Source organism: Topomyia yanbarensis, chromosome 3 (assembly GCF_030247195.1).
Source record: "Topomyia yanbarensis strain Yona2022 chromosome 3, ASM3024719v1, whole genome shotgun sequence".
NCBI classification, from domain to species: Eukaryota; Metazoa; Arthropoda; class Insecta; order Diptera; family Culicidae; genus Topomyia; species Topomyia yanbarensis.
Genome location: NC_080672.1, coordinates 374,971,907 through 374,995,973, shown reverse-complemented (window position 1 = coordinate 374,995,973; position 24,067 = coordinate 374,971,907). Strand labels below are relative to the sequence as shown.

At 39.4% G+C, this 24,067-nt stretch overlaps 1 protein-coding gene across 1 annotated transcript; it reads left to right on the top strand.

The window, feature by feature from the left end:
• Nucleotides 1-598: 598 nt before the first annotated feature.
• Nucleotides 599-23,802, top strand: LOC131691466 (nose resistant to fluoxetine protein 6-like). Its single transcript, XM_058977881.1, has 13 exons — nucleotides 599-716; nucleotides 9,778-9,923; nucleotides 9,999-10,308; nucleotides 10,368-10,511; nucleotides 10,568-10,761; nucleotides 10,925-11,094; nucleotides 11,190-11,358; nucleotides 11,444-11,637; nucleotides 11,738-11,888; nucleotides 22,721-22,907; nucleotides 23,203-23,345; nucleotides 23,408-23,522; nucleotides 23,591-23,802. The coding sequence occupies exons 1-13, from the start codon at nucleotides 635-637 to the stop codon at nucleotides 23,671-23,673; spliced, it is 2,088 nt and encodes a 695-aa protein (XP_058833864.1). The 5' UTR covers nucleotides 599-634; the 3' UTR covers nucleotides 23,674-23,802.
• The last annotated feature ends 265 nt before the right edge of the window (nucleotides 23,803-24,067 follow it).

The window sequence follows — 24,067 nt, the reverse complement described above, 5'->3', positions numbered from 1 at the left end:
AAATTAAACATCAATAATTCGTTGATGTACTATAGCCTTTCTTGTCGCAAAGAACATGGATTGTCCCAGATTTGGCTTTGTTTTCATTAAGAACTTTTCAAAATTTCGTTTAGTTCCTAGTGACAATATGAAGTAATTAGAACTAAAAGCTTTATGCAGGGGCGGGTAAAGCGTAGTTGGTAAATCGATAACCATAAGGTTAAAACCTCTATAATCGAAATAAAAAAAGCTTTATACAATAATTTTTAAGCCCCTCCCGAAATAAACTCCTGGCTACGGGCCTGATTAGGTAATAGCAAAACAATCACTTTATAATCTGCTTCATCGCGGCAAGGGGGTGGACAGCGTGTTACCGTCCATGATATAATTGTTGGTTAGCTCACCATGCTCAACATGTATTTATCAGCTCGCTAGGGTTGAGTCGGGGTTCGTTATATGGAATAGATATTCTAGTTTTAGAGGTACATAATTGCGGACTTCACCTTAACTTTTTTTGCTAGCAATGTTATTATATCAAGACATGAATTATAGTCGAGGAAAATTCGAAGCATGTTGGGATTATTTTCAAACTCATATGTTTCAGTGTTACTTAGTGCATGCATTCGATACTTCAATTGTTTAATGTTTGGAGGGAATGGTGCCTAAAATATACGTATTATTTACCTTTTTAGTAACTGCTTGTTCCCCAACATTCAGTTTGACTGCGTCTTTCAACAGTAAGTATTTAACTATACCGTTCTATATCCTTATGATCGGTTATTAGAAGAATCGTCGAAACTATTATTTTCGTACTACAGTCAGGAGCCCGAAATTTCATAACTATTAAATTGTGGCTTTTAGATGCCCATCAAGCACTGCTTATTTTTATAAAGTTCACAGTTTTCTTATGAACACTGCATTTTCGAAAAAAAAAATCTGTTTAGTAATGATAGTTTACAATTTTCATAGTTTTGATTGAATATACCGAAGCCACTGGAGCTGTCGAGACTTAACCCATCGGTGTAAAATTTCTTACTACAGTCGACCTCTCGCAATTTTCTGTAAAAAATGTTTGGAAGCACTTGCGGACGTATGTGATCCGGTATTTCACGAATCTCTTCTTTCACGGATGTTTCGAAGAATAAAGTTAAATCAGAAACATGTGAGTGATTTACATGGTTGGGATTATACGACGAAGAATTGATATTTAGAGCTATGTAATCGATGTACAAGGACATAAATCGGGTATGGGAATTGAGTTCGACAAGTGACTCGAAAATTGCAATTACTAACGGGATCAAGATATCACATCGAATGAGCAATCGATATGAGAGGTTCTATAATCAATTTTTCGGCAGCGAGACGCCCGCCAGCACTTCTATACTCATCGTATGTATGGATCGACTGCATGCAACCCAAAGCAATACGCAAACAACAATATTGGATTCTTTCGTACCACCTGATCAGGTCTCCTGGGTGGGCACCCCACCATGTTTCAGTTATTGTACGGAGAAAGTTTATCCTTTGTTGGCACTTCTGTTTCAGATACATATTGTGACATCCCCAGGTTCCTTTAGCGTCGAACCAGACACCGAGATATTTTAAAGTTGAAACCTGAGCAATAGTTTGACCCATTAATTGAAACTGTAGTTGCACTGGTTCACGCTTCCTTGAAAATACGACTAGTTCAGTTTTCTCCGTGGCGAACTCGATACCCAGCTGGAGGGCCCTAGCAGACAAATTATCTAAGGGGTCTTGCAATGGTGGCTTTGAGATCGGTAATGCAGCACACACTGTCATCAGTTGACAAGAGATTCGTCAATGTCATTAACGAAAAACTTTAAGAGAAGGGGCTAAGACATGAGCCCTGGGGTGGACCCATGTAGCTAATTCGTGATGTCGTTAGATCACCATGCGAAAAATTTTGCGAGTATTGGTGCAGCTTCTCAGAAAGAATGTTGATAGAAAGCCCACTTAATATCCAAGAAAACCGATGGTATTTTCTCTTTGCTAGCATAGGTCATTTGAGCTTTTGTTGAGAGCAACGCAAGACAATCGTTTGTTACTTTGCCTTTGCGGAAGCCAAATTGTGAATCTGAGGTGGATTAGGATCATTTTCTCGAACAACTTTCGGATACAGGACACCATTGCAATCTGTCGATACGAGTTGTGCTTGGAGGCTGATTTTTCTGATTTTCGGATGGCGATGAATCTTACTTGTCTCCAATCGTGTGGGATAATGTCACCCTCAAGAAACTTAATTAATAAATTCAACAAGTATAGATTCTGGTAGATTCTTAAAAAAAATTTGAATTTTGTTCTCTCTGGCTTTATTGTTACATAATGTGAGAGCAAGTGAGAACTCCATCATCGGTGATTCGCGCTATCGTAAGGGGACGCGGCGCGGTACTGTTTCGGGGCGGAATCCGTTTATCAGTTTAAAAATTCCACACTTTCATTAGTGTTACTTTGGTTTCGCATACGCCAGGCTGTGTTCCTAACAGTGCTCATAGAAGTTTCTCTAATTAATCAGTCAACGAACCGGCGCCAGTGACTACGTTTTTTGGCTTTCATCAAACTTTTCATTCGCGTTTCCAACGTCACGTGTGTCGATAGATAGCCCGTCATCATGGTCTTATACGCGGCGGCCTTCTCCGTGTATAGGTCTGGCAACCTCAATGCCTGTGGTCTAGGCAAGGTTGATTCAATTGAAAAATAGCACTTTTTGATCGCCAAAAGTACTCCTCCGCAAGAGTCTTCTTGATCGAAGCGAATAATATTGAAATCATGAAAGTTAAGATGTATTTTTTGAAGTAAGCCATGTTTCACACAATTCAAATGCATCACGTTAAAAATTATTTATTATATTGAAATTTTTAAAAGAATCGATTCGATGAATTAGTCATCGAAGGATACAATCGCTGAAAGGCCATTTTACTGTTAACAGGACCAAGAATGTTTTCGTGGAAAAAGTTTATCAAGATACTTTTAAGAGGATCAGAAATACACAAATCAGTAAAAATTTGGTCCATGATATCCGATAGCTTTATTAAGCCAGCACTAGTTTTATTTTCTGGTTGAGGTATGAGGACACTCAGGTTACTGAGACTAGGAGCTGCTTGTTTCGGTTTTGTACCAGTACTTCCTCGAGCTGTTATTTTTGGAGGGCCTTGAAAAGACACTTTCTTTCTATTACAAAGAAGCTTAGGATAGGAAACGTTTATCCTTTACCTATCGCTTCTAAGCGCAGTAGAAGATGTTTTCTCCTGGGGCTCATCAGAGTCGCGTTCATCAGTAGACAAGTTAGTTATTCGTAGAGACTGGTGGCGTAGCCATCTTCTGTATTTATGCAAAAGATCGCTTAGAGCGTCCCTGAAGGAAACGCTTAAGTTTTTCCTCGCGCTGTTTGTACGCGGGGCATGTCGAGAGATCATGTGAATTCCGCCCACAGTAGAGACACCTTTCGACATCGAATCATCCACATGATTTCAACCGTTTTTCCTACAACAAACTTTATTGCTACAATGGAACCTTGTCAAAGGGAAGGTAGAGGTAGAGCAGATCCGTTGGAGGTAACCCGATAATAGTCTGAGGTGACATATGTCAACTACGACTGATGCTGAATGCAAACTTTTGCACTCCAGTATCTTCACTAGATGGAGCATGAGGTCTTTAAAACACAATCCTGTGTGTCAGCATATCAACGCAATTCGCTCAAACCGCTGACAACCGCGTCAATTTCAACCCGATTAGCTGGTACATATACTCTGTACCTCTTCGTAAAAGGCTTGTAGCTAGCAGTATTATTTCCCTGCTTCTAACTATTTACCACCAAGTGTAGCTCATCAGGACGAATTTTCACTATTTTTGTCACGGTCGAGTATCGCTCCGTCAGAAATCGAGAAATCAGCAATAGATTCATCAAATATGTTTTGTCTTTAACCCGGGAAAAGATCATGAAGAGGCAGGATGACGAGCATGGATATAGTTTCATCCGGGGAGTCGATTTTATTTCGACATCCATTTCGCCTTGAAGCGAATCAATATCAGAGGAAGTCATTTTTATACGGGCCTATTGCGCAGTGCTGTACAGGTATTAGAGACAAGAAAGGGGATTGTAGTAGTTTGGAAGATTGTTTGGATACGCGGAAGTTCCCTGAAGCAGCCTCACTCTCGGTGTAGCAGCTCAAAGCTGAATTTAGTTTTTTTTCGTAAATAACTTGATTTAGTATATAAATTTAACCTTTACTTACTTTAGGTCTTGCCCTATCAAAGTATCCGAAACAATCAATTCCGATTGAGGTTTGCTCTAGAGGTAAGTTTTTGAGTAAATTCAACAGGTAAGTATGCAATACACGTGGACACAAGGTAAGTAATTGATGGGTTTATCATCGATCTAAATGGTTTCAGTATGGATCATACCTTTAGCTTACAGGTTAGTTCGTTTACGGACTCTTTTTCCCACGTACTTCTGTTTGTTACGACAACCGAGTTCTTATTCGTCAAACATTTGCCACAGTGATGGCTCTTGTAGATGCTCGATGTGTTCAAGGGACTCTGTATGCGATAATATACGGTAATTTTACTACATCAGGGAAGGCAGACCTAACCTAAACTAGTAATAGATGCTCACCGGTTTGGTCACACTTAGTGAGGTAATTAGTCTTCCGTATTTTATCAAATTCAATAATTATGCCAACGGGCAAAAGAAATAATAATCAATATAAACGAGTTTTCACTAAGGCCAATAACGTTTAAATAGCAGTTAACTTTTTGGATAATTTGGTTTCTACTCCTTAACCTGCGATGACGTTAACACTAACTGTTAGCACTGACGTTTCTCGGCCATCCGGTTCAGAGGGTGCCAATCTATATCGTCTTGACATTCCGGTCCGCGGGGGTGCCCATCTGTTCCCTCTATGGCGAGTGCTGCAGTGCTACCAGAACAGTAGTATTATAACGGTACTTAACTTGTTTAATGGTATCTAGGCGGCTTAAAAGGAACGAAACACGCTGCTTCACTGCTCTGCTTGACGAATAACAGTAAACGCGTATACACAAAGATGGAAAGAAAATGCTGAAACCTCGACGAGGTGAAGAATACGTAAGATAACCTGGAAAGCTGATTAGAACTATTTTTTATTACGTTACTCTGCACCGACTGGAAAGGTCGACGACGAAAAAATAGATGACAACTTGTTGAAGACAACCGGTGAATTATCAGTGACGATGTAGGTGATGAAATTGTCAAGTACAGAATGGACTCCCGATTTGGATATTCTCGTCGAACACTCTAGGGCAAAGTCGTCAGCAACAACGACCCCATTCTGGATCTGCTTTTTGTTATCCCAAATCTCGTACCGGGTGTTGAGTTCTCCTGCGATGGCGAGATTCGCCTTTTGTCGGTTTAGCTTGGCTATGTCGCTTTTTTGATAAAGTCGAGGATACTGGTTTGTTTCGGAAAATAGGCCGCGATGATGATGATTGGGCCAGTCGAAGTGATAACCTCGACCCCGAATGCTTCGGTACAGTTGAATTCGATGTGCGGCAGCAGGCGGTACTGAATGATGTGCTTCACAGTCACAGCACTGAATTGATCGAGTCTTAAGAGCCGCAAGTCTGGTATACAGATGTTTACTTCCGGCGTCAAGTGGGTGTCGGTGATGATTGCAATGGTTCAGGAAATCGAGCAGTTCGCTATGCTTGTTTGGTAATGAGCAAGTGTTCCGGCTGGCGATGTTGAGTACTTCACTATCCTTACTTTTTGATTAGAGACAAGGCAGCCTGAAGCTGTTCAGATCATATTCTGCATGTGCGCAGTATGATGATTACTTCTTACACCAATGTCACAAGTTCATCCGATGAAAGTGACTATTCGATGTCAATATTTCCTGTGACGACATTGGCGAACAATAATCCTGGGGCAGCGGCAAAGGCTGCGCTGAAAAACGAGGCTGTCCAGTGGAGACATGTTGGTTGTTTTAGGGGAAGCTGTTCTAAATGCGGAACTCCACGGTGAGGCTGCAAAACCGGGTACTGTGCTTCGGTGAAAGATGGTGGCGGAAGCAATATTTCGACGATGGTCGGACTGATTACTCACCATCGCTTTCTGAATTGTGATGAATTTCGCGGCTTTCAGAGCTCTTATGGTTCTGTTGCCCTTGGCGAAATATATAAGAAACAGCTGGGCGCCGAAGCTGTTGATGTCAGTTGCATTAGTCCGAAGAGGCATCGGGTAATGTGCTATCTGCTTTAAACCAAGTTTTTCTAGCTCAGTCTCGACAGCTACTGCATCAATTAAAATGGCAATTCACACAAAACCATATTTAGCTGCTTAGCCGAAGGAAAATCGTAAGTATAGAATTCCACTCCGCTGTCTTGAGAAAAATTTCAAGTTTAGTACTCATCCAAACTGGAACCCACAATTTTTATTCCAACAGTGCATAATTTTAAGCACGGTTTGTACCTCTGTTTTTCAAACTCAGCTCTGAGCTAGGCGATATCCTTTACGGGAGTGAACAGCGGGGGAATTCGTTTATTACGTGCGACGATTTCACCGCTCCCATTCTCCTCTAGAAGCACCGAGTACTGGTTGCTCTGTAGGAGACGCCTCCTCGCGACGTTGGAGGTTCAACTTCTTCACTGTATCGATCCCGTCCCAAGTTCTTTTCTTTAGCGAGTGTGATCAACCCCGGTAGCTCACTTGATTAACGGTAAGGATGCAAAATGTCTACTTTTTCTACGGCTGTGATTTTTTTTGCCTACATTCACCTTTCTCATACGACGCTGCTGTCGTTCGCTACTGCAGCGCTATACGGCAGCCTGTAAGCAAAGCAGTAACATGACAAAAAATACTGCCCCAGTACAGCCACCAGACGCGAGCGCTACAGCTTCTTTTTCCTTATTTTACATTTTTTAAATATATTTAATCTATTCAATATTTTTAATCACAAACGACGACAATGAATGCGGTTCGTTTACGCCATGACCGGCATCAACGCTTCCGTGTGTGGGTCTCTCCCTTTGACTATGCAGAGAAAAGTGTACAAGGCGAGAGAACAAACTTTACGGCTTGTGCAAATGTAAATGTACCGGAAAAAAAAATTAGTTTACTGGTACCGCTCGCATCCCTGGATAACGGTACCGTTTCCGCTACAGCGTGAGCAAAACAAACGGTAGAAAGAATAAAACTTCGAAAATAAAAATACGTCTATACTACACTAGCTTAAGACGACGTCTAAACTGATGATTTTTTTTCTAGGCCCCTGTACGTGTGTCGCAGGTAATTTGGAGACAAAGGGGCCGTGCTAAAAAAACATTATTTCCAATATTTTCTTTCATTGTGCATTCTGTGGAAATAATTAAAACATTTTTGTTCATATTTTCAATCAGATAGTGCAAAAATCTATTTTTTTTTATATTTGATATTAACGGTAAAAATCGTAGTGGTTTGTTTTTGACAAAATCATGTAATTTAATTACGCCTAAACTGTTAAATTTGGGGGCAAAACATTTTTTTAGTGAATTGATTACCGAACGGGATACTATTCAAATTCCCAGAAAAAGTTTTGCTGAACCCAGTGAAACAATTTAAATGTGCAAATTTAGCTATTGGACAGAGATACAAGCAGAATGTTTTATAATATGATACGCCAACGAATAGTCTTACGTCAACACCGCGTTTGTGTCCCGGACACTGCCCACCCCTAGTTTTTTTGCCAAAAACGAGTCTTTGGGATGTTTAAGGGGTTCCTCTTATATAATTGTGCAAAAAGTACCAAATGTTTGATAATTTTTTTGGAAGAAGTAAAACGACTCAGACATGTGCGCTATTCTACAAAATATTTATTTGGGTTTCATCTATAAAATCAAAATTTTCGAGTGCAGGGTGTCAAAAATGTCATCCGGAATGGCGGTTTCAGCAAAAGGTGTTTTGAAAACCGACATCATCTGTGGGCACCAAAAACCAAAATGATCTTTAAGATTACCTTCCATTGAGGCATCCCAGTCTAAAAAATATAAAAAAATCGTTATAGAAACAAAATGGCGGCCAGTTGAAAATAAAGTATTGATTTTTCTACTTTAGCCGGATGTAAAAAATCGTTAATGATCAAAATATTGCGATTTTGTAGGTTACAGCTCCGCGAAGTTGAATGATAAAAAAACGAGAATGCCCGCAGGTTCGAAAAATCTTGTTTCGAGAAAGCCGTCATTTTGGATGCTATTTTTGACGCTTTACACTCGAAAATGTTTATTTTATAGATGAATCGCCAATAAACATTTTGTAAATGCCTAAGCCATTTAAATTCTTAAAAAAAATAGCAAGCATTAGGTACTTTTTACACAATTATATTGGAGGACCCCCTTAAACATCCCAAAGACATCATTGCTGTACGATTTACCGTTTTTGAATGAATTTTTCGCTCGTTTTCGACAAATAAAACTAGGGGTGCGTAATATCCGGGACACAACCGCGGTGTTGATGTAGGACTATTTGTTGGCGTATCATATTTTAAAAGATTCTGCTTGTATCTTTTTCCATTGTCTAAATTCACACATTTAATTTGATTCACCGGGTTCAGTAATTTCTTTTCTGGGAATTTGACTAGTATCCCGTCAATTAATTCAGTCAAACAATTTTACTCCGTATAAAATATATATCTAGAAACGTGTTAAGAGGAAAATATAGTTTTCGGTAAATTTCTGCCGGTAAAAGTAAGAAATGCTGACTAATTCAGTAAATTAAACTTGGCGAATGACGATTAGAAGTAGAATGATTTAGCCAGGATTTTTTAACGATATGAAGAAAACTTATACACGAAAAAATTGTCCTACGTCAACACCCCGATAATGTCTTGGACGTTACCTACCTCTACCTAACTATGGCCAATTAATCAGAAAGAAGAAAATAGCAATAAGAATTTTGATCAGAAAAGTTACCCTTAGGGAAAAACCCTTCTACGTTTCCAAATGTTTAACAGCTGAAGTTTCTGAGTTGTTTTTCAATGTCAATTATTTCCACTGTACTGAACAAAATAAATAGATTTTTGCGTCATAAGTGTGTGTTTGAACGTCGTAGAAGCCGGAAGCATTTTACCGCCGGTGACCCGCTGTGTTTGTTATACGTTTTGGAATGGATGGGCATGGATGAGTAAAGGTGAACTATGACTGCCCAACTAAATAAAAGTCAGAGAAACAGTTTCTAACTAGCATTAAGTTCGTGTTAGTTACTGACGAGGAGAATCCGAAACACTAAAAAACCATACTTTATGTTAGGTCTTGTGCCCTTATGCACAAAAAATTGGTTTTGTTAATTTTTTTTAAGTTCCAAAAAATGTTTATTTGCCATGAATCAAAATTTTGAGGGTATATTAAATTATTCAAACCTGGTTTTGCGTGTAGTATGACGCATTGTACCGTCATGTTACACTATCGCTCATAAAACATCCTCTTCAAGTAAATCAAGTCTTATGCAATAAATTCCCAAAAGGGAAAATTGGACTACACCGTTTTGCGCGTTAAGGTCACAAGACCTAACTTAAATTAAGTTTTGTTTTTTACTGTTTCGAATTCATCTCGTCAGTAACTTGGTCTTTTTAGTTGAATCTAAAATGATATAAAATTTTACCTATTTTCTGAATTTACATGTAAAAAAGTTGAAAAAGTTAAGGCAAATTTACGAAGAGAAGATACGTTAAATATGTATTTCGGAAACATTTGACACTCATTTTCATTCGATCGTAGAGTTCCGTCTCAACTAAGAACGAACAAATTCTAACGCAAGTCAATTCTTTCAAGTGACCGAATATTACACAATTCCAAATATGTACAAATACGATGACTACGATCGATGCATGCAGGAATTCGATGTCAAGGCAGTGTTCTGCCTGGTGGACACCACAATCAAACCCAATACCACAGCCACGATTTGGCCGCTAATTCAGGTGACACATTTTGCAATTAATTATTCAAGTTAGACATTAAAGGATTTTGATTTCGTAATCCTATTTTAAGCGTAGAAGTTCTCAAACGATTCCAAGCGAAGCTTTCGTCACGATCGGCTGCAGCGTGGACTTTGCATGAACTGGTGCAGCAAACTTATGGCCAAGTACGATCGGGGAACTCAGATGAAATACTATCTGGCCAATTTCAATCAATCCAGCGAAATCACGTTCGATCCGAACACGTTCAGGCAAGCGCTAGACTGGCGCATGAAGTACAAAAAGTTGGCGAATCAATGTGTTAATTTTGAACTCAAAAGACAGTACTCGATCATGGGTTATTCGACGGTGGAGTACTGCGTGACTAATCAGGAACAGGATCCGGTGGGTGAGTTAACATTGAAAATGTGGCTGATAGCTGAATTAAATTTTGTATTTGATTCACAGATTTTCTGGACGCAATATTCCTAGTTATTCTTGGGACGATCATCTTGTTAATGAGCCTTTCCTCACTTTACGACTATAAACTAAAGAGAAAGTATTTTGACATGACTAGTAGAGAGTACTACCGAACTACTGTTCCGAGAGGATGTAAGTATATTCGACAGGTCGTCAGAGTGTCATTTAATTCATTTTCATGTTTTCAGTATCCCAAAAGTTAGTCGCCTTCTCTATCCCACGCAACTGGCAGATTCTGATAGCAAAACGACGATCGACTCTGTGCAAAGATCTTCGCTTCCTCCAGGGCGCTCGTTTTCTCGTAATGTATCTGGTAATCGCCGGTCACTGTATGGTGTTTAACTGCATTTTTCCTCTCATCAATCCGGAGTACGTGGAATTTGTAAGTAGAGTGACACAGCAGCACATGGTCTGATTGTGGTTGGGTCTATTATTGTTTCATACTCGAATCCCTGAAGGGAAATAGCCTAAAGTGCTTCATAATGTTCGCTAATAATTTCTCGGTATTGCTTGGAAACCTGCGCTATCCGTGGCACAACATACAGAACTATCGAAGGTTGATAACGATGCTGCTTTTCAATGGCCTAACAGTGGTCCAGACCTATTTTACCATCAGCGGATTTCTACTGGCGGTGCAATTCGCAGATTACTGCGAGAAAAGTAAGTCCTTCACAATGAAGGATTTTTTCGCGAGCATCTTGTATCGTTATTTGAGGTATGTAATGTTATCACCTATAGAATTGATCTCGTATATGCATTTAATTACCTAATTGAATCGAGATGAATGAATCTAGCATTGTACATTCGCAGATTAGCTCCACTATACGCGTTCATGATTCTACTGGATGCCACCTGGCTGTACAAGCTCCAGGATGGACCAGTGTGGAAGAGGGTAGCGGAAACGGAACGAACCTTCTGCCGCAACAATTGGTGGGCGAATTTACTTTTTGCTAACAACTATTTCACCGTCGATGAACCGGTAAGTGCACACGAGATACATCAACAACATTTCAACTGCGTTTTGGTATGCTCGAGATCTTCCATTCGTCATTCTTTCATTGCAGTGTCTGCAGCAGGGGTGGTATCTCGCGACCGACTTCCAGCTGTTCATCCTTGGCCTGTTGCTGTTAGCTTTCATCCGACGTTTCCCCAAGCTGCTCCGACCCACCATGGTCATTGCCATCGCTTTTGCATACATTTCACCAGCGCTCGTTGCTTATTTCAATCGTTTCGAAGGGGTGGTCATGATACGACCGGAGTAAATTGCTTTTTTGTTTCGCTTTTTTTATTCTTTTCTTCATATCTGTTGATGGCTGATAGTTTTGTTTTGTCTGTTATTCCAATCTTACTTCCGGCAGGGCTCTGAAGTATGTTCTTTGGTACGACGAGAGTTATCGCAAGATGTACATCCCAATGCACACGAATTATGGCAGCTATTTGGCGGGATTGATAGCCGGTTTGACGTACCGCCATTTGAAGCGTGGCGATTTCGATGTGCGACAAAGTAAAGTAAGTATGGGGAATTCGGGCTCCTCGAGATTTGATTACATTTTTTTGGTTCTGATTGTATTAGCAAATGGAACAAAATTATGTCAATATAATTATTTACACTGCTAGAATTTTGAACGAAAAGGTAGCGAACCAACGGTTAAAAATAGATTTTCTGAAATTACTAGAGTCAGATGCACGTCCGGAATGGTTAACATGAACACCTGTACGGATACAGGACATCATGGTATTGTGATATAAAGAAATAGCTTGAAATTATGCATTAAGATGTCATTTTTCTTTGTTTATGTGAGAGGCTGAGAGCAAGAGTGCTGCGAGCAGCAATGGTATACGTTTTATTAAAAGTATTGCCCTGAGAGGAGAAATATTTCATTTTTATCCTAAGAATGGTTTCAGAAATTATTTATCACTAATCAATGAAAACCATCATCAATATGGTTGTGATTTGAAGACAGCAGACATCGAAAATGGATGTTTAACGTTATTTTGAAAGGGTGTACCCCATTAGGCATAAATACGTTAGGCATACGGACGTTTGGCATACGTACGTTAGGCATAATGGACATTAGGCATAAAGACGTTTGGCATAATGGACGTTAGGCATAATAGACGATTGGCATAATGGACGTTACGCATAAATTATCATATTGAAGTATCATTTAAGGAAATAACTTTTTGGTGGTGACAGCCTCGGGTGGTAAGAGCGCAAATGTTAGAAATTTTTTTAATTACTCTGGAAGCTGATAAAACTCGATCAACATTTTATTCTATTGTATAAACCTCAAAAAGTCTTCACACAAATAAAAGATGCAGAACAAATGCACATCGAATGAACGAATGAACAAATTGCACATCTCTAAAATAGGATAAATACTCTTGTTTAAAATCAGTATTTTGTATTAAGGTATGAATAAAGCACATCAACCCCTTCATGCCCATGTTGTTTGAATACAACAACGTTTTTAAACGGCTAAAACTATTCATTTAGGCAGAATTTACTCACAAACAAATAAATAAACAAATAACTGCGACTATTAGCACTTAGAATTGAAGTTATTGCTATTAGTCTGATATAACTCTGCTGGAGCAGTACCACCAGAGATATTTACAGTTGGCGTTGAGAAATGAAATTTTGATATATCGTCATTATTTTCCATTATTATTAAAAACTGATAAAGCGTATCAATTTGGACCGTCTTCGGCTACCTTTTCCTAGCATATAGAATATTGAAAATTTGCTAGGAGAATTGTGTTGAGCACCGGAAGGTAAATATTGAGCAGCTTCCAGCGCGGCAAAAGAAGCATCTTTCAAAGCGGGGTTTTTGTTTTCCTTGAACCCTATGAACGCTAAAAAAAGTTGGGATTACCTTAAATTAGTTCTTCATCTATGCAAGGTGTAATTGTCCAAGAAGAAAATATATAACCTTGAAGAACAGCTCATGAAAGAAAGAATGATGCATTATAGTATTCATTCAACGAATATACGAATATTGCGGGTTCTATATTGATTTTCTCCCATATTCTTAAGCACAATGATTGTATTCTCGAGGCCATCACAAATAGAACCACGGAAACTCTTTGATGTGAGAGAGAGTTTATTCCTGTACTGTGATGAGATTCCGAAACGAAAAAGGTATCGCCACAAACGTAGAATCAGTAGCCTAATGTTGATCCTGTACATAATGCTACCAGTTTCCATTGGATCCAAAACTTAATGTCTGTTCATTATTTTGCTTTTTTAAATATTTGGATGCAGCTGAATTGGTAATACATCTAAAAGGCTAGAAATTTGCTTGTATTAAAACTGAAGGAATATTTTCCTTATCTCGTCTACAAAAAAATAGAAAAAAAACTCTACACTTGCAAGGGTTAAATATCTCCCATATTATTAGTGCTTTGGAAAAAATGTATTAGAAGAACAAGTATGTCTAAATGCGTCAGTGATTCAAGACAATAATTTTCATTTTTTAATCAATTTGATCAGTACTGCATAAAATATTTCTACTTCTGGTTTAGCTCATGAAAAGTAGACAACTAATATTTGATTTATAACAAAAACTGCGCGAGCTTCAAATTTTAGCAAAATGAAATTATTTTAAATTTGTTTTTACTGATCCATTGAACCAATTTTATTTTTGAATATCTGTCCTTGGTGTTCTAGCTGAGACGCTTGTGCTTAAGCTGAGTCTGACAGCATCGCAGTCTTGATACAAAAATTAAAAAAAATTCCAAGGAACAGCGAAATCAAAAGTGTCAGATTATTATTTTACATAAACTCTTCAGTCTATGTAAAAGTCTCTCGCTAAAGTTATTCGAAGGTATGGTATAGCAAAATGTCATTTTTTCTTATCCTGACTCTAACGAAAGCCTTGCGATTATTTTTAAATTTTTGTAAATTATGCCTATCGTCCATTATGCCTAACGTACATTATGCCAATCGTCTATTATGCCTAACGTCTATTATGCCTAACGTACTTATGCCTAAAGTATTTATGCCGAACGTCGCGCACCCATTTTGAAATCCACAATGATGACTTTCGGTTACCAGAAAGTAGAAACATCATAAATATGGATGCCTTTTAAAAACGGTTTGTTAAGAGACATAAAAAATTAATACCGCCATTTTGAATCCAAGTAATAAGTTTTAAATAATTACAATGTGTTAATATAAAAATTAATAAAAATAAGTACTAGTGAGACTCCTTTGGGTCTCGTCCACGATAAGAGGTGAGATTTTCTTTCGCGGTGTCAATCTCATCATCGTTTATGGTGTCTCCACACACAAAAAATAATGAAATTTAAACGACATGTAAATCAATACGAATGTAAACATGCAAAGCTTGAATCAAAAATTTGATTGAAAATTACGTTAAAATCAATGCACTCAATTGGAGCATCAAAAAGCATACGATTTTACACTTTCATACGTGTATTGTCATTAATTTTACAGCAATATTGGAGTAAAAATACACTGAAGTGCATTGGTTTTCCGTTTAATGAAGCTGTAGTTTTCAATGAACGTGTAAAATTATGATTAAATTCGTTGAATAACGCACGACAAGTCGTGTGGATTTGTGGTGGAACTCAATTTTACATTTATATTGAAGCTCCAAATATGTGCATGAAAATAAACTTAAAATTTCAAAATATTTTTTTCTGTGCATGTTCACGATCATATGTTCCTCCTTTCTTACAGCCATTTCGTGTCACGTGCGTAAAGCCGTTTTCGTTGGTCTTAGCTTCCTCGCCGATGGTGCTAGCAATTGATTCTGAAGCATTGGAAACTGCTTTTACAGTTGACATTATGGCCTGAACAGCTGCCACAAAATTGGCAACTGTTTGTGGTTCTGTTGATGGTATTGCAGACTGTGTTTCGGATTGGTTTTCCGAAGATGTGTGGATAATTGGTTATGATCATTCTCCTCGAATCCATCTTTCGCACAAGGTGTTCCATGGTATGTCGCCTGGTTACAGTTCTTGCACATAGGAGTCTGCCCTTCGTGGATGCATAGCGTGGTTTGTTTAATGGTAGTTCCGAACTCCCTTCTCAGGCGAGTATTTTGCTTTAAATGACGATCTGCTTCCTGCAAACCTTCTGGTTTCTAGCATGCCATCGGGTACAACGCGTGCCAAAAATTTGCCGTTGTTTGAACGAAGAATAATTTCGCCGCCATCGCCGAGATTGCACAAACAAATTCACGCGGCGCTACCACCACCGGGATGCCCGTTATACCGTACTACGGAAACCCCCGAGGGCTCCGAAGCAGTCGTGCTACCAGCCAGCGACCAGCTCAGTCGTCCCGACCCTGCGTTCGGAGGTTGTGAGGGGGTCTTCTGAACTCCCTTCTCAGGCGAGTATTTTGCTTTAAATGACGATCCGCTCCCTGAAAACCTTTTGGTTTCTAGCATTCCATCGGGTTCATTACGTCCTTTCAACATGTCGGCACGATTGGCACGTGGCGCTGACGATTTGCGGTTGTACTACCAAAACGTCAGAGGACTAAGGACGAAAATCGAGGACTTGTGCTTGGTTGCTCTTGACGGCGACTACTACGTTCTGACGGAAACTTGCCTTGATGATCGTATTACATCGATGCAGCTCTTCGGAGATTCTTATGCGGTTTATCGCGCGGATCGAAGCACACATAACAGTGTCCATGGTCGCGGCGGAGGAGTTTTCATCGCTATTTCTTCCGCACTAACCTCCTGTGAATTTGGTGTTGGTAGTTCATCAAGCATTGAAGCTGTTTGAACGAAGATTACTACGCAGACGAAGACTTACTTCATTGCAGCTCTTCACAAAGCGACTTGACTGCACTATTACGCAGCTCCTTCTAGACTCTATAGAACGCGCTTCTTCTCAAGCAGATGCAAACGATGTGATAATAGTTCTTGGTGATTTCAACCAATCAGGACTGATGTGGGTTTCTTCTGGACGTGGATACGCTTACCCTAACCCGTTATCCTCGACAACAAATCCTACCAGCCGCTTACTTCTGGACGGGATGGCTTTTCACGGACTAAATCAAGTAAGCACGATTTCCAACCATCAATCCCGTTTTCTTGACCTTGTGTTCGTCACGCTTTGCCTGAGTGTTCTGTGAGTGAAGCTTCCATTGTGATCGTTCCTTTGGATAACTATCATCCCGCTTTAGAAATATCCATTTCCATCATTAGTTCACCACAATATGAAAAAGCTTTAGCTGTGAATCGTCATAATTTTCGCAAAACTGATTTAGTAGCACTACGTCGCACCCTATCGCTGATTGACTGGAGTGTACTACTTGATCAAGTTGATGTAAATGCTGCAGTCGAACTCTATAACCGATTACTCCTTGACTGTGTTGAAAAATCCGTGCCAGAATATCAACCTACCAGGAAGCCTCCCTGGTCTAACGCCATGCTTCGGAATCTGAAACGCATCCGTGCCAAAGCTCTACGTGCGTACACAAATCGTCGATGCCCTATTCTCAAGCGTTTTTCTGCTCTCGCCAGTAATGAGTATCGCTGTTACATTAAATTGCTGTACAAAGGATATGTGAACCGCATCCAACAAAACTTACGACGAAATCCGAAGGGATTCTGGGCTTTTGTTAAAACGAAGAGAAAGGAAACGGGTCTTCCGTCTAGGATGGTCTACAATGGCGAAGTAGCGACTACATCAGCGGAAAAATGCTCCCTATTTGCCAGCTACTTCCCTGGTCGATCGGTTGAGACGAATTTAGTTAGCTTCACATCGTTTTGCATTGAAAACATATACAGGAAACTCCAGGTGGACACGGTCTACACAGGTCTTAAGGCCGCTTTCGACACAGTTAACCATGAGATACTGGTAGCAAATCCTGATAAACTAGGATGTACCACGAGATTCTGCCACTGGCTTCGATCCTAACTTGTTCACCGCGAGGTCGTCGTGCAAATTGGTGATAACGTGTCTGAATCCTTTGTAATAATTCCGGAGTTCCTCAAGGTAGTACACTAGGTCCATTACTATTTTCATTGTTCGTGAATGATGCGATCTTCGTTCTAATGCGTGGAGGGAAACTGTTTTTCGCCGATGACTTGAAGATATTTTTTATGATAAGGAATGAAGCCGATTGCCGTGAGTTACAATGTCTGATTGATACATTTTACAATTGTTGTCAAAGAAACATGTTGATCCTTTATGTTACGAAAGGTTTTATCATCAGTTTTCATCATACAAGGGACATGCTTAATTTCAACTACAACATTGCTGGAACTCAGCTTCAACGCGTTGACCACGTAAAAGATCTAGGTGTTATTCTCGATGAAAGGCTAACTTATACCAATCATCTGTCAACGACTATCGACAAAACAAATCGACTGCTAGGGTTTATGTTCAAAATTTTCAGCGAATTCCGGGATCCTCTGTGTTTCAAGGCTTTTTATTGCTCACTGGAATTTGCCAACATCGTCTGGTGCCCTTATCATGCAACGTGGAGTGAAAGGATTGAAGCTGTCCAGCGCAAATTTATACGATACGCTTTACCTCAATTGTCTTGGAATGATCCGTTGAACCCGCCACCATATGAGAACCGTTGCAGACTATTAAGACTACATACTGTGCAAGAACGAAGACACACCGGCCATTTTCATATTAAAGCTTCTGTTGGCTGAGTATGATGTTCCCGATCTCCTTGGACAAATCAACATCTACGCCCCAACCCGTGTTTTTCGCCCTCGGACATTGCTACACACACGAAATGCATAACACTAACTACGCTGCTAAAAGTCCGATTTTAGCGATGGTTCGTCGCCTCAACGAGCTTGCCGAGCTCTTCGACCTCAGTCATTAGGTTAATTATTTTTAGTTTAGTTCATTAAGATTTAGTGTCAGATGAACACAAATTTTAAATACAAATACAAATACAAATATTTGAATTGTATAGTCAAGTGGGAGGGAATAGATTTTTCTACTCTCATTATCACCTCAAGAACACCGGAAAGAGTACCCGGGAAAAAGATTCTCCAAGTATCAGGTGTAACGGATTCCACTTCTCCAAATTGCGACATGTATTTTGTAATGTAATTCACGGGGAGTCCGTGATGCCAAATCATGCAGCTTCACATCTATACAATCATTTTCTATGTAGACACACTGTAACTTTCAATCACGTGTTTAAGTTTGTTTTGTAAAGCGAATCTTTTGCCCTGGTTTAATGTGATGAATGATATCAATACTGCACTGCGCAGATGGTGATACTGAAGATAGGTGACATCCTTAAGCCTAAGCTTCATATTTACTAGACTGCCCAGAAAAATAATGAAATTTTGAAAACTCAATCGGCCCAACCCTTAGTCGATTCCTAGTCCCATGGGGAGTATTTGCACCGAATTTGAAGCAAATCGGACAAGTCTAGCTACCGGACCAACGTGCCTGAAGTTTGAATTGGTTTTTTCGGCAATTTACATGGAGAAAACCCACTAATTCGCATTTTCACCGCTAGGGGGTACTGTATACATCGTATTATTACAGTAAGTGAAAATAAGAAAGATAATTTAATTGTCAACAGTTTTTTTCGGCATTTAATTAGCAAGGGACTGGAAGGTGAAGTATATTTTTCAATATTTAGAGCCATAGTACTCAAGGGAGAGCAAGGTGTTGAAAGGAGAAAGTTTAGAAAAGCGTGGAAGGATCATATATGCAAGCTTAGAGCTCACCGGCGACTTAACCTTTTGTCTGCTACCGTAGGGGTCAGGGTCTTTTGGCATTAGAAATGCGAATCACCTGAGTCTACGGCATGTCCGAACAAGCGTAAAGTAACTTGTTACTTCATGCTGTCGGAACCGACTGTTGACAAATTGACTCAATAGGTCGTTAACAAAAATGGTTAACAAAAAAATGGTAAAAATAATAATTTAATTGTCTACAGCTTTGTCGAAGACTGATAGTAAATTCGGCTTTGTTAAAAGAAGTTATTAAACTTTTAACGAAGTGATGTCTGAGTCAGTTTTGCATAGGGCCTAGCAGTACATGGTTGTGTTATTATACATTAATTAATGAATTAATGGTTGGATTTAGCTCAATAGTATGTTCAGAAGTATTGTAGTACATAACACAAGTTATGTTTTGCTTAAAAAATTTAGTTCCACTTGTGACCGCATAGAGGACGATATCACCAAATTTTCGTAGAAGAGAGATAGAATGTCAAGATGTTCGGAAAAATTATTGCAAAATGCTTGTTCTACAACTTTGTAGAAGACAACTATTTTCTATCTCTCTCCGTTGAAAAGTTAGTGTTGGCGCCCTCTATGCGGTCACACGTGGAGCTAATACCTTTTAACCAAAACATGACTCGGACTGTTTACTATAATTCTTTTGAACATGCATCATTTCACAAAAATGTATAGTTCGTGGGAATCGAGTACTGATACACAACCATGCATTGCTAGGCCCCATGACGAGTTTCGCGCTAAATCGTATTCATAGTTGGAAGCACCCTCTCAGATTTTAATGAAACTTTCTGTACATGAAGACTTTGTCACAAAAGCCACTTAACATCATCGATATATGCATGATTTAACTAAATACCACTTGGCCGTGTACGAAGAAGTATTTTGTCTATGTACCTGTCCGGAAAGTAGAGATTGATGGTGTAGTATAAAAACAGGGGCCTTAATTGCGAAGTATAGGGTCCACTTCTTCAAGAACCCTTTGCTTCGGGGCTAGGCTACCTATTCGCCTTTTTGTGCAGCGAGGCATGAACTGCCATCGTTGCAAATAATTGGGCCTACAGCGACTTATTGTAGAATCAAGTCACGCTGTGGAAAATGAGGAGAGAATCATGAAAAATTTTCTTCATATGGAGAGACTCCGCATGATCTCTCGGCATATCCCGCATATAAATTATGCGGGGACAAAATAAAACATTCTTTTAAGGAACGCTCCGATAAGAAATGCAAAAGAGCGCTACGCCACCGACAACGACTAATTTCTACATCTTCTAATGTGTCTATAAATTTCCGAAAGAGGAAATCGGTCTTCTCTCCAAAGCTTCCTCGCCTGAGAGTGTCCCTTGAAGGGTGCTGTTACAAAACCGAAGTAAGTAGTTCCTGGTCTCAGTAATCTTAGAAACTAGCAGGAATTTCAACATTGGACATCGAAAACCCCAAGTGTTCCTATATTTCAGCCCCTACATTTTCCCCCAGGTTTACACAATGCATTTGCACTACGAATAAAGGTCAGACGAAACGAGTACCCGACACGAACAACCGATAACAGTCTCCCACTTCGTGGTAGGCAGAGATTGCTTAGAATTGTACCCGAAAGGGACTTTTGAACGTCGGATCGTCCGAATTTTTCCCAATACAGTGGAGACCCAATTTTATCAGCACCCGATTTTATCAATCGCTTTTTTACCCGATTTTATCAGCTTTATATGAAAATATTTTTTTTAAATTTTGCGCTGTCAGACCCCCTTAAGGGGAACTTAAAGCAAATAATCAGAAAAGGGTTGCGAGGATATATCTAAGGACCAAAGAAGAATATTTTAAGATCTTCGTTATATTAAAAAGACAGAAAAATATATGTCCCGATTTTATCAATGTCCCTGTTTTATCAGCCTAAAATTCGCCAAGGGGCTGATAAAAACGGGTCTTCACTGTATACGCGACGCTAAAAATGCAAATGAAACACTGGATGAAAGCTGAAAAACGCGATTATTGACATCGGTCCGTCGACGGATCATCAGAGAAACAATGTTTCGTCTGTTGGCTAGTGCCTACGTTGTGTATTTGATGCATCCTGTGATTGGATTGGAATACACGAAACGTTCGTCATATGATGACAGCTATGCATCGCTTTTATGCTAATTATTATGACAGTAGTGGTGAGTGCAATCATAAAAGAGGCTAGGCTGCCAACATTTTTCCCACAAAACTGATGGTTTTATATTTACCTATCAACGACCATGCCCTCATCGTTTCAGTTACAGGAGGCTCTCTGTGTGATGGAGCATGGAAAGCACTCTTTGTATTTCCTGGAGCAAACATGGGAGTTTTTGAGTACTTTATCTGAAAAATCATAGAAGATTGCTTTTGTTTGAGTTCTTTCGCAGTGCTCCATTCCGGGTAATGAGAAGGCGGACACATGGAATAGAATGATAATGAGAAGATGGACATTTAGGCATTAGAAGGTGATATTTATAAAAGATCGCGTGACTTCAACGAGTTTTTAAATATTTCTTCTCAGAGGACGCTCGAAAATTGGCTAATTTCGTGGAGCGATGGAAGTTCAGGAATCCCAAAGGTATCACTTCATTCGGGTGATATCTCGGGTTATGTACAATCATTATACGTAGAATGCCCATCTCCAGCGTATTGGAGTCGTGGAGAGCGGTCTCTGCGCTTGTGGTGGCGATTATCGCGATATTAAACATGTTGTCTGGTCGTGCACGGTACTAGAACTTCAAGATCTCTGTGCAACGAATGCCTTCGGCCTCGTTCCAGTCCAGTCCGCGATACTGTACAAAATTCGTTATTGATACTTTTTGCATTATCAGGCAACTAGCAGTTGGGAAATTGGATTCTGAGATGGTTATGACTTTCAATGGTTTAGTTTTCGATAAAAATACACTGAAACAAAAAAATCAGTTTGGACAAGGAAAAGTTTTTTCCAAGTAATTTTTTTTCCTTGAAAGTGCCCCACTTGAATTTTTGACAGTAGGTAGGGAACGTAATTACCTATCTTGGAACAAAATTTCATCCAAATCAAAGATGGGTTTTTTTTTGTAAATCGACTTTACATTATTAAAATTGTTTTTTTCAGTGTAGGAGTCAATGAAGAATTCTTTCAATATTTTTATTTAAACATTTGACTAATTTTGTAAAAATCACTCATGCAAAACTGACTCAGACATCACTTCGTTAAAAGTTTCATAACTTCTCTTAACAAAGCCGGATTGACTAGAAGTCTTCGGCAAAGTTGCAGACAATTAAATTATCTTTCTTATTTTCACTTACAGTGATAATACGATGCATACAGTGGCACCTAGCGGCAAAAATGCGAGCTAATGGGCTTTCTCCATGTAAATTGTCGAAAAATCCAATACAAACTTCTGGCATGTTGGTCCGGTAGCTAGACTTGTCCAATTTGCTTCAAATTTGGAGCAAGTACTCCTGGTGCGACTGGGAATCGTTTCAGGGGTGGGCCGGTAGGGGTCATTTTTCATGGCACTCTATTGCACACGATATCAAACCTCTTGAATACATACTCAGCTGCCCCACAGAACGTCGTCATGTAGGATGAGTCTTGATCATCACCAGTCTTTGCGATATAAAGTTATTTTCATTTTTTGTCACGTCTGCTTTAGTTGTTCCTGCTAGCGTGGTACTCAGCGCTACCGATGGCCATACTGCTGCTACTATCCGCGTACATCTTCTATGCATACGACTTCGAGAAGCCTGCTATTTGGATAGCCTGCTATGCTGCCATCTCCAAGAATCTGTGGGGTGTGATATTCGGTGTTATGTACGTTGGACTTGCATTTGGAGTAGGTTGTACGTGTCTGATCTATGATGTACTCAAGAAAACTTAAGGTTGCACAGAGAATGCGCTAAATTCGCAAAGGAAAAAAGCAGTTTTTTTCCACACTGTATGTCAGATCTTCATAAAAATCAATCAGCGTATGTAGAATGTTGTTACAGTACTGCTGATTGATTTTTATGAAGATCTGACATACGGTGTGGAAAAAAACTGCTTTTTTCGTTTGCGAATTTAGCGCATTCTCTGTGCAACCTTAAGTTAAGTTGGCACTGACTGCATTACGATTTTATTTCCTTCCTCAATCTATAGGGTTCTTCAAACGACTGTTGAACAATCCAATCTTTAGGCCACTTGGCAAGGTCACCTATGCGGTATATTTGTGCCACTTGTTTGTCATTCGCGCGACACTGGGCAACATCCGACAACCGATTTATATTAGTGACGTCAGAATCGTGAGTATTTACTTAATCGAGTGTTTAAGGAACAATTCGATGTTCTTTTGTACCGTCCCCAGCTCGTATCGACATCATCAACACTTGTTTTGTCGTATATTCTCGGATTACTTCTTTGCTTGGGAATCGAAATTCCACTTTCAAATCTTCAGAAGCAATTGTTCGAGAAGAAACCAGGTATTAGTGTTCAATGTTATGAAGTTAATTGTTTAACTCTTCTAATCAACTGCACTGAATCTTTTCAGAAGTGTATTACGAAGAAAATCTGGAGCTCGCGAAGAATGGTGAAAAAGCGGTTGCTAACAACAAAGTGATCACTGGAGAATAAATTAATAGGATTCTTGTATTGTGTAGTAATATAATTTTGGTATATCCGAAAATCTAACACGAACCCTGAAAGGATGGTAGACAATCATACGCTTTTCTGTTTTTTCCATTATTTATAGTTAAGCATTATTTATAGTACGATTTTTTGAGGCACTTCAGTACAGAAAACCATCAGCTAATAAATCGAACATATATGTCTGAGTCAAACAATGAATCAATCTTACTTCTTACTGAAATTTTCGAACCAATATATCACACGAACAAGAGTTCACAACATTTCAGCAGATTATCGTTGACCTCGCGGTTGTAGACACAGCGACACAAACGCACCCGAAATCATCAAATCAACTCACTTGAAAGCTGTGTAATTTACATACCTTCACCCACCACACCGA